At 45.1% G+C, this 11,735-nt stretch overlaps 1 protein-coding gene across 1 annotated transcript in view; it reads left to right on the forward strand.

Annotated features, from left to right (window-relative positions):
- kptn (kaptin (actin binding protein)) overlaps window positions 1-4,149 on the forward strand; it is an 11,165-nt gene extending 7,016 nt beyond the window's left edge. Inside the window, exon 7 of the mRNA XM_063197898.1 lies at window positions 4,107-4,149. Coding sequence (XP_063053968.1) covers window positions 4,107-4,149 — 43 coding nt within the window. The remainder of the gene's footprint in view (window positions 1-4,106) is intronic.
- The last annotated feature ends 7,586 nt before the right edge of the window (window positions 4,150-11,735 follow it).

Raw genomic sequence — 11,735 nt, forward strand, 5'->3', positions numbered from 1 at the left:
CAAACAAACTGGACCTCTTCTTCACTCTTCTTCACTTCACTCCCCTCCGAGTTCCACCCCCACCATCCCCATTCCCATCCCCATCCCCATCCGACCGCTGCCGTGTGTCATGTGTGTATGTGTATGTGTGGTGTGTGTGTGTGTGTGTATGTGTGTGTGTGTATTGTGTGAGTCGTGTGTCTGTGTCTGTTGTGTGTGTGTGTCATGTGTGTGTTTGTGGCATGTGTGTGTGTGTGTGTGTGTGTGTGTGTGTGTGTGTGTGTGTGTGTGTGTGTGTGTGTGTGTGTGTGTGTGTGTGTGTGTGTGTGTGTGTGTGTGTGTGTGTGCGCAAGTGCGATGAAAGATGACTTCATTCTTTGTCACATTTCAAAAGGACATTCTTCAACTGTAAAGGTTAACCAAGGCCCATGGAAGTCGTTGGAAATCTAATTTCAGTTCATTATTGAGGTAATTTGATGTGACAAGAAATTTATTTGACTCTATTGCTGGCCTTAATTAAGAAATGTGAGCATCATGTGCATCAAATCGAATCTGATGATTAATAACCACTCATTCACTTTTCTAACACAAAACTTCGAATCGTCCGATTTGACCACAGAGTTTCCTGTAGTTACAGCGCTTTAGTTCCAGGCTACGATAGTTTGCTGAAAGTGTCAAGGCAAATAAATATAGAAGAGACGGTTCACTGACATCATAAGTCCGTAGTACGGCATCATGGCCGCCCTGCTTTCTTCTTCCACTGGCAGTACGGCATGCAGTGTTGCCAGGTGTGTCTGACCAAATCCCGCCCAAAATGCTCTAAAAAAAACACAAAAATGCGCTAAATTCCGCCCAAAATCAACAAATTACGTTGACTTCTATGGGCCCAAAACGGCTGAAAAAAAACACCAAATGGCCAATTTTTCCTGTTTTTACCAGCAGACACTCATCCCAAGTAGCCCAATTGGGTGGGCACCCGCCCAATCTGGCAACACTGAGTACGGCATGATGTAGTGCAATGCCCCTGTCGCCAAGGCTACCCCATGGCCAATGCCTTTTCCGCCAAGTGACCTTCTTTGGCTCTGGCAGAATGACAGGTATTACAGTTTACAAATCCAGCACTTCATAGTAACATTGAAGTGAGCACAGTAGCATGCTTAATAGACTAGAAGCATTTCCAGAAAAAGGCCCTTTATAAGGGTGTTAGAAGCATTTTTTAGTAAAAGTTGGGAACCTAGTTTTCTAAGACAATTAGAGTACCCTGAATTCAGCTAGCCTGGTTCCCAAGCTGAATTTTGAGTTTTTGACCATGAAATGGGCAAAAAACAAAATGGCCGCAGAAATTCTTGATTTTGGGCAGAATACGTAGAAAGTACCACTTCTCCATGGAAATAAATGTGCAATGCTCACATATTTGCATTTATCATGTATTCCTACACTTACACAAAGGCAAATTGTCATGGCAAAAGGATAAAAAATACTATAATTATGCCGTTCTAATAATAAGATATTCTCGTAAACTGGCATTCAATAGCAATAGCCTCCATGAAGCACATTATCATACAAAATTGTCATTCAATAAGATTTGGAAAGAAAAATAGAGGCAAAGAAGATAGTATTATCTAAAAGACTAAATATTGGGACATGAATATTTCCCCTGTTCTTTGAAGGAGATGAGTGAGCCATCTCTATAGGAGCGCACTCTCAGCTGGTCACATCTAGCCGGTAGAACCGGACAAAGGTGGCGGGGTTGGCCCAACCAACCGCTCTGCACACCTCTGAAACTGCTGCACCCTTGAAGAGAGGACAAGATGTAGAGACCTGTACTGGTAAAGTGAGCCCTAATCTGAGGCGGGGGTTGGCGACCCCTGGAACCAACCATTTGGAGACCTCTATTTCATAACTGTGAGCCCTGTAGAGGGCTTGATGAAGCACACAAACAGCTGCTCAGTGTTCCTAAAAGAGTGAGTCCTGTTCATGTAGATGCGTAAAGCGTGCACAGGGCACAAGTTGTGTTGTCACCTCTCTTCCACGGATCTGAAAGGTGGTGTGCAAAAGCAGTTTGGAGAGGCCCCTCTTGGAGGGGCTCGAAAGGGGCCCCACACATAGCCTCCAGTACCAGGAGGATATAGTCTGATGTAGCACTAGGGTGGCCATCGGTCTGTTTTTACGACCTGTTTGCGACGTCCGTGTGTCCCTCTCTTTGACTTTCCTCTCCTACTTGCCTTATGCTTACTGGCCTCGAGATGCGAGGCAACGTCATTGACACAAACTAGACTGACAGTCGCTCGTGTTTCCGATATCTGCGGCCGCCATGTTACTCCAGTTACTCCAGACTTTGAACAAAAAATTGACTATATTGCTTTAGCCTAATGTCAGGAAATCTGCATGTGATTTGTGTTATTTGCGGTCCATAGTCTACGTGAAATAACTTGCTTTGACTGAGTGTATGAAAGTGTTTCCCCCATTTTTTCCCTGCACTGGCAACGCATGGTGGAAGACAGAGTATTTCTGCATGTGCGCTTTGTCTGTATTTTGAGCTCGTGTTGTTGCTATGGTTATCCAAGCGTCCGTCTGCATGAAAAAAAAAAGTTGACAGAAGCGGTCGCCTCTCGTTTTAAAACACCGCTGATAAAAACACTCCTGACCAACTTTGAGTAAAGTAAATCAAATAACTTGTTGGCTATTATAGGCCCACGCATGCATGACTACCCAAAATACATGAAAACATAGGCCTATTTATGAAATAGCCTAATAGATAACGGAAGGATTTGTCTGTCGTAACCTGCCGTCTCCGATACAACATTAAGTTAGTGGTAGCCTACTGATGACTCCTTTATTGGAGTGAGATAATGACATGCGAAATCCTTCCCAAGTTTTTCAAGTAAAACTGTTGTTGGCAGCTGCGTTTGTCTGAGGTAAGATGGCAGCGCTGCTCCCTGATTTCTGCCTACAGTTTAGAATGACTTCACTGTTTTCTCCACGGAGGCAGGGAGTCGGCAACTCGAAGCAATGGGTACGGCGCGAGGACGCAAGGTTAGAAAGTTAAGGGGCGGGATTGTCCGGCCGAAGTCCGGACAGCTGGTCACCCTATGTAGCACTGGNCGTAAGTATCTAGTGGNTGGGCACTCAGAGTGTTAGAACCGAATCCTACATGGCACGATGAAATTGCTGCAAAGTAGGCTTAAATGGTAAAGCCTTGTCTCCCCCCAATAAGTCTTGTAGGAAGGACAACACCATCGGTACTGAACACTTTCGCGTTGGTCACACTAGCGTTGGAAGACAGACCACTTCAGGTTATACAGTGTCAAAGTAGATTGGGCCCTGGCCCCTTAAATTGTCCTGATAACGTTATCCAGAAAAGCGGTTAGGTTCAAATGCTCCCTTGCCAGACCCATAGGGGCAGGTGGCCCCTGGGCTGGGGTATGTCCTCCTCCTGGTCCGTTGCCAGACTCGAACCTGCAGGAGAGGGGAAAGTAGCAGGAGGGGCTGAAGCCCCTATGCTCTCAGCTGAGGCCCCTGAGCCCTGTGGGCTAAGGGGGGACAAACCCTGAGAAATCTCGCTTCCTTGCAGGAGGGGAAAAAGGGAGGCGTCAGGCGAAGGCGCTCGTGGTGCATTATGCAGGACTTTTGGAGCGCGTCATGCCTGGTGACAGGGTGCGCTTTCGTGCCAAGCGCAGTGGCCTGCGGTGATGCCCAAGGGGCTCCAAGGCAGCTGCTCGAGCTGGGGAAGCCACATCAGCCACTAGGGTGGTGGTCAGTACTGTATGAGATTCTCTGTGGTGGCAGGGAGTTGGGATAAAGAGTCGTCCACCTTAGGCGGGAGATCGAAGCACTTTGGCTCCACTGAAATTCTTTGCCAGCAGTCGACCGTAGTCAAGAGAACAAAAGGACAGAGCAGGCTAGAACTAGTCAAGCTCTCGTAACTCGTGTCCTTCAGGGTACTCGTGACCTCAGTCAGGAGACGTGAGTCCAAGGAACCGGGTACGCACAAATGTTTGTAAAGAACTTTTACTCCGTATTGTTTCTAATCTGCCGTGAGTAGATTCCGTCATTGTGAAGTTTCTTGCTGCCATGGGGAGGACACTGTACATTTCATATGTTTGATCTGCAATGTGTGATCTCAGGTTAAAAGAGAGTGTCCACAGAGACAGCCCCAGCTTTGTGTAGGTGATCACAATTATGCTCTTTTATTGCCTGTGACATTTACCCACTTCATAGCCTGATCAGAATCTGGCTAAACTTCTGAGCCAATCTCTTGACCACAAAGTGGCATTTTTGGAATTCAGACAAAATGGTTCTGGAAGCTGACTCATCAAGTAGATACACTGGGCCCCATTGTGCATAATTAAGATGGCCATACCGCTTAAAGTAGGGCAACATTAGGCTGAAAGAGTGAAAATTCAGATCCCAGGTAGCTTCATGTTGTTCTCTTGTGTATTGCAGCAGAACAGTAACCATATCCATATACTGCCACCAGTTCACATCATCAGATTGACTCTCAGCAATATCATGCAGAAGATTTCTGTCCTTTTCCTGATACTGGAATGAAATCAGTTCACTAATGTCTGAGGATCATCACCATTAGCCATCCTAGCAAGACAGGTAGAGAAGACTTGGCATGAGAAGACCCTAAAGGGATTGCAGAGTAAACATGTGTGCCATGGCTTTGTTGGATGCCTTTCCTGTCAGAACAAGTTCAACAGGGCCTTATCCAAGCAATCCACCATCCATACATTGGTCAGTCCAGATCCATTCGTATGTTCTCCTATGGCCTTAAGGAAGTTGATTGACAAGGCGAGGTATTCATCTGTTGTTCTATTCTGAAATTGCCCACTTTAACTTCTTAAAGTCTGCAGTGCAATGCTTGGTCAACTGTGATAACTGTTCCTGTCCAAAATGTTAAGATATGACAATGCATTTGTATTCAAAGTATCAAAACGTGTGCAGTAGCGAGGACTATTGGCAAATACCCCGCAGCAGTCTGTTGTTCCTTTGATGACAGTGACTGATTGAACACTGACCAATAAGTCTTCATGTCTAAGATTTGACCGTGCAAGAAGAAAGCTAGATCCGTAGCCTTTGCTTGTCTAGCATACTTATGCTCCTCTCCAGATTTTCCAAAGCATGATTAAGCAATGGGTGCTGAAAAAGTTGGCTTGAATGTCCTATGAGTAATCCAGAGAGGATGTAGCTCAATCAGGGCATTTGGCACATTTAATGTATGTCTAGTAGACACCTCTATATCTTTAACAGAATCATCAATTGGTTGGCCTCTCTGCCATGCTGCCATTTGTGTTGCATGGGAAGTATTCTTCCCGTCAAGTGTTTCATCCAGGATATCAATGTTATCACATGTGTAGTGGATGAATTTATCTGCCACAATGTTTGTTGGAATAATGGCACCACTCTCTTGGTTCAGTGTTTTAGAGTGCTCTCAGCTAAGGAGGATCTGGACTTGGAGGACCTGGTCGTAACTCAGACAATGACCTGCCTGATTGAATAGTCATATTAGGTCTTTTACCCAATAGCTTGATGAAGAGTACAAGCAAGACTGACATGTTTCGGAGTCCATTTTTTGCCATCACTGACACAATAAACAAGGACTTTAGCCTCATTCAGAACTCTTCTTTGAGGAAGTTTTTCCTTGCCACCAATTCCATCATCTTCAAGAGATGTCTGGCCACTAACAACCAGGCTGAGTAGCATGTATAGACTGTAGACTGAATGTATGCAATAGTATCTGATAGAATATGCAAAATATGTCTGAACATTTATATGTAATATCATGGTGTCATCTAGCGATTTCTGGACAGTTTTCAGAGAGCCAATAGCAACTTTCAGTGATTTTTTGGAAACACTAAATACTTCACATTATGCAAAGTATTTCTAAAATACTTACATCAATTTTCTTAACCATATAAACACACATAGGCTACAAATATCTTATTAGAAAAGCTAAATATTTAAAACGTTTAGGCTAACACCTAGCCTACAATATTAGCATTATTAGCATTCTAGAAGCTATTTTATACTTTTTAAAATCCTCTATAGTAGATACATTCATCAACAAACATTAATGGGACACAAAATGTTAGAAAAGAGCATTTATTTCCAAGTACAGCAATACTCTGTCAAAAGTAGCGTATTTTGGCAGCCATTTTGTTTTTCGAATTTAACTGTCAAAACCTCAAAATTCAGCTTGGGAACCAGTCTAGTTGAATTCAGCACACTTAAATTATGTTAAGTACATAGGTTCCCAACTTTTACTAAAAAATGCTTCTAACATTCACAAATATGAAAAATGTGTCTAGACTATAAGGCATCCATTAAAGTCACTGTTGTCAAAACAAAATGAAAGACTTGCTTTGAAAGACTTGCTTGCCTTCCTGGCTGTGTGACGTAGCTGTGAGGGGTTCCTTTCTGATTCACTCCATCCTCAGGATTGTTTCGATCAATGAAGCAGGGATATTGCTGCGCTCAAGATGTAAAAAGCGTGGACCCAAATAGAACTGTTTGAAGGGGAGAGCAGGTTTGCACACTAAAAAAAGACACTACGCTCTCAGAGAACACTGATGAATGGGGGAAGCCTGAAACATCTGCTCTCAGATTTTTTTGTAAACTCCTTGTGCTTGACCTTAGCATCTTTTTCAGTGTGCAATCCTGCTCTCACCTTTGAATTATTTCTATCGATGGCTAATGTAGGCAAGGGAGATAGAATACTTTTTTACGTGCAGCATGTACATGAACCTCTGCATGAACTCCCGCATTTCAAATAATGTTTGTATTAAATGGTCTCCATGGAAGTAAATAAACTCAGAACCCATACTCAGAAGTCATATGTGGGATATGATGTCAAATTTGTTTATTCTTCAGGCCAATGGCTCAACATAATTCTGAAATGTTTAAAAGATGAACAGGAGAAACGGTCTTACACGGAGGCATGTATTGGTGGAAAGTATTTGTTGACTTTTCTCTGGATAAGTCACCGCCTTCTGAAATTCTCTACTCCTCAAATACAGCCTAAATGCAATTTTATTTTAGCTAGAATATTTGTATTTTAAAAGATGCAAATTAGTAAGTAAGATAAATATTGTTTGTGATTTCATGATTCAACATGATTTAAAAATGCTACTTACATATACTGTATACAGTTCATTGATATTGTGCGAGTAAGATACTGTGACATCTAAAAACCAGCCTTTGGAAGAGATTCATCTTCATGCCAGGGCATGCCAGGGGAGCGTGGTCAGTAGGAATCAGAAGGAGATTGGAGCGCAATAGTTTTTTGACCTCGGCCTCAGGCTGTCCTTTGGACTTTGAAAGATTCAATTTTGTGGCTATATTTTATGTTTTGTAATGTTGCAAGTAAACAGTTAAAACTAAGGGGTGGACTCGTGGATTTATTTTTCGAGTGTATATTTGTGATACAAGGGAGTCTGACGAGTGTCAAGCTAAAGTTCCAATAACGAGAGTAAGAACCTACATACAGCCTTTCCAGATGTTTTTTGGGGGGGCTAAGGCGTCAGGTGGCACAACTAATGCTCATAAATTAATTAGTAATTGGTGGTTGATATGCTGCAATGAATATGCTTCTTTCCGTAGATAGTTCACTAAAAACAAAGAAAGAAAGAACATACATACAAACATGCAAAAAAAAAAAATCAATAGTGACTCATTGCGTCACCCTGACGTGTGCTACTGCTGAAACGTCACCCACCTACAGTATTTGTGGATCAAGGCGGAAATGCAGCATACTCATCTGGTGAGTCAGGTTATTTCCTGGGTAGGTTTGCCAGGAATCCCCCTCCCCCTTCCCATCATTACACACCATTAGTGCTGATTCACACATTACATTACAAAGCTGACACTTTCAACTACAGATTTAGTCACTTACACCTATTTTAAGCACACAGTATTGGTTACAGTCCCTGGAGAAGTGTGGGGTTAGGTTCCTTGTTAGGGGTGTAAATAATATCGAAATGTATCGATATATCGCGATATATTCTGATAATTGAATCGAATCGCATTGTATCGTGGGGCATTCTTAAGTATCGAAAATAATCGAATCGCTGGCCCCTGCCCAATAACTTAATAGAAGTGGAAAAGTAATTGGGAAAAAAAACGAATCAAATCGTATCGTATTGGTATCGTGGGGCATTCTTAAGTATCGAAAATAATCGAATCGTATCGCATCAAATAATAAGATATCAATATTGAATCGTATCGTCATGGAGGCTGTGATTTACACCCCTATTCCTTGTTCAAGGGCTCCTCATCTCCTCTCTCATACTCGCCCCCTAACCCCTCATCCTCACCCTCACCCCTCACCTCCATCCCCACCCGCTTCTTCCCCCATCAATCTCACCTTCACATTCACCACCTTTCCCCAATTCCATCCCCAGTTTCACCCTTGCCCGTTCCACCCCCCCCCCCACACACACACACACATTACCTCCTCCATCCCTATCCCCTCTCCCCATCCCTTTCCCTACCTTCCCCTATCCACATCTCCACCTCTCCCCATTCCTTTCCCCCACCCGCACCCACAATCCACACCCCCTCTCCCCCATCCACACCCACAATCCCCACTCAATCTCCACATCCCCATCCATTTCCCCTCTACCTCATCCCTCTCCGTTTCCCCTTTCCCCAAATCCCCATCCCCACTGCCATCCACACCCCCTGTCCCCCATCCACATCACCACCCCCATCCCCACCCACATTTCCCCCATCCTCATCCCTTTCTCCACATCCCCATCCATTTCCCCTCTACCTCATCCCCATCCCCATCCCCATCCCCATCCCCATCCCCATCCCTAGCCTCAGCCCCAGCCCCATCCCCATCCCCAGTCCCCATCCCCATCCCATCCCCATCCCCACCCACACCCCCTTTCCCCTATCTCCATCCTCATCCCCTGACCCAGCACTATAAGCACTAGTGCTGGTGACGCACTGAAGCACTGAATTAGTTGCCCATTGATTCAGTAGCACTGCAGAGAGGAGAGGAGCCTCACCCCCCCCTCCTCCTCCTCCTCCTCCCCCTCTCTCCTCCTCTTCCTCCTCCTCTTTTTCATCTGCTCGGAGCTGCAGTCCTCAGCAGATCAGTCCTCCAGGGCCAGTGATGCGCTTCAACCCCCGCCAGGGCAGGCGGGCAGCAGGGTTAGCTTTGAAGCCGCAGAGAGAGAGAGAGAGAGAGAGAGAGAGAGAGAGAGAGAGAATGAGAGAATGTGTGTGTGTGCGTGTGTGTTCGTGCGTAGGAGCGTGCGTAGGAGCGTGCGTGTGTGCGTGTTTGCATGCGTGCGTGCGTGCGTGCGTGTGTGTGAGGACAGAGGACCAAAGATAAAGAGGACATGGCTTTTAGAGCGTTTGCTCCAAGGTGGTGGCGGTAACACCCTGCTGACTGGAGGGGAGACAGGGTTAGCTTTGAAGTGAGAGTCAAACCCAGCGGTCCACACAGGTTTTATGGGGACGATTAACAACAGCCAACCTTTTAATCTACATTCATTATTTCTTTTTTTCTCTATTTTTTTTTCTTGTGCTTGGTCTGCACCTGTGCTGATATCGTTTACATTACCTTTACTGTTGAAAGTAAGCTGGTCCACTTCAAAAGAGACTGGGCCAGCCAAGGATGACTGGAGCACACAGGATACTTTTTGCTGATATTTATTGTGGTGCAACTTAGCATGACTAACGTTTCGACGCAGTGCGTCTCCATCAGAGTCAAAAGAGTCAACAGAGTCATTGCCTTTACTGTGTTTTGAAGCAGACTCAGCACCATGGAGGTAGTATAAGAACTGGAGAGAGTGAATAAGTCCCGCCTCCAGTCATTTCAATGGGAAATGCTAGGCTAGTGAATTCAGCCAAAATTCAACGTTTTTACAGCTTCCAAAATGGAGTTATTTCCGCCCCCAGTTTACTCAGTCAATTACGTGCCACGTTGACGGGCATTGGATGCATGGAGGTGCCCAACCACAGACCTGTAAAGGTCTGTGCGCCCAACACTAAACTCGAGTACCCACCAATCATCATTGAGCGAAGTGGATGTCGGAATGCGAAAATGCCAAATTGCTAATTGGCGGAGCTAACCAGCCAAATCCTGCCCCCCTGCTCAGAACCATGGGTCCACATGAGTAAACTCTATATTACCGAAAACAAAAAATCAAACACAAATCAGGACACGTAGACAAGTCTCCACCTGCACTGTACCTTTTAACAACTCCATTTTCAAAAATATTCAGAGGACTAACCCCCATACCGCCAACAACGTAGACTCACATCTGGACTAAAACTCTAAACCATGTTGTACACTAGTGTGACAGAGGTGATCCTGCTCCTGTTCGTCCCCCTCGGAGATGCGAACCTGCCACCTCGTCAACTACAACGATCCGGAAATGGGAGACACAGTACGATACCGCTGAACTAAAGGGCCAGTCCCTTCACCCAATGGCATTGACACTGTATGAGGCTTTCGGGAGGGAGGTTTACTAGCGTTCCACGCTAAATCTGTTAGTTAGCCTCCGTTACACAAGCATCACTCATTGAGGGGGGCCTTTCTTGTTGTATGGCCCAGGGGCCCATGGAGGGGGGCCTTTCTTGTTGTCTGACCCAGGGGCCCATGGAATCATAATCCATCCCTGGCCGAGCGGGTGAGGGTTGGGGGGTGGGGGTTAAAGGGACACTGTGTGAGATTTTTAGTTGTTTATTTCCAGAATTCATGCCCATTCACTAGTGTTACCTTTTTCATGAATATTTACCACCACCATCAAAGTATTCATTATGACTGGAAAAATTGCACTTTTCATACATGAAAAGGGGGATCTTCTCCATGGTCCGCCATTTTGAATTTCCAAAATTAGCCATTTTTAGCTGCAAAAATGACTCTACTCGGACCATACTAGAAAATATCTGTTTATTACTCAGTAAGCTTTCATGTAAATATCAAATTTGGCAATAGCCAACCCAATTTCAATGAGCGGCATAGTTGCAGTACCTTTTTTGACCATTTCCTGCACAGTGTCCCTTTAAGGGATATCCCAGTTAAGAGTCATCTGATCACTGATATGCGCAGCGCGGCGCACAGCTTATGATTCATGGTGGAAATTGATTGGTCCTGGGGGGAGATGCTTCCCCCCTATTGTCCGAGGGCCTCCGCATTGATCATGAGAGTGATGAAGGCCCCGAGCGCTGTCGATATCCTGATCCGCATCTTCTAAATGTTTATGAAGCGCACTGTCCTCCCACCAGTCTTAATCATAGCCAGGCAAGGCAAGACAAGGCAGGGATGGGATGGGATGGCTGTGGTGGATCTGTACATTACTGAGCATTAATGGCAATAGCCATCCAGTCAGAGCCATTCTTATTGCTTCCAGACAGACAATAAAATTGCACACAATTGCATCTACAATGCTACTCTTATTCTCTCTCCCCCCCCCTCTCTCTCTCTCCCCCCTTCTCTCTCTCTCTCTCTTCCCCCTTCTCTCTCTCTCTCTCTCTCTCTCTCCCCCCTTCTCTCTCTCTCTCTCTCTCGTCTTCTCTCTCCACTTGCCTCTCTGACTCTTGTCTCATCTCATTCTGTCTGTCTGCCTGTCTGTGTCTGTCTTTTGCTCTCTCTCTCTCTCTCTCTCTCTCTCTCTCTCTCTCTCTCTCTCTCTCTCTCGCTCTCTCTCTCTCTCTCTACCAGTAATAGATGATCCCTTTTCGTGGTCTCCAGTGAGTCTTCTTCATGTATCCAAGGACACATGGACTTACCCCCT

Source organism: Engraulis encrasicolus, chromosome 4 (assembly GCF_034702125.1).
Source record: "Engraulis encrasicolus isolate BLACKSEA-1 chromosome 4, IST_EnEncr_1.0, whole genome shotgun sequence".
Classification (NCBI taxonomy): Eukaryota; Metazoa; Chordata; class Actinopteri; order Clupeiformes; family Engraulidae; genus Engraulis; species Engraulis encrasicolus.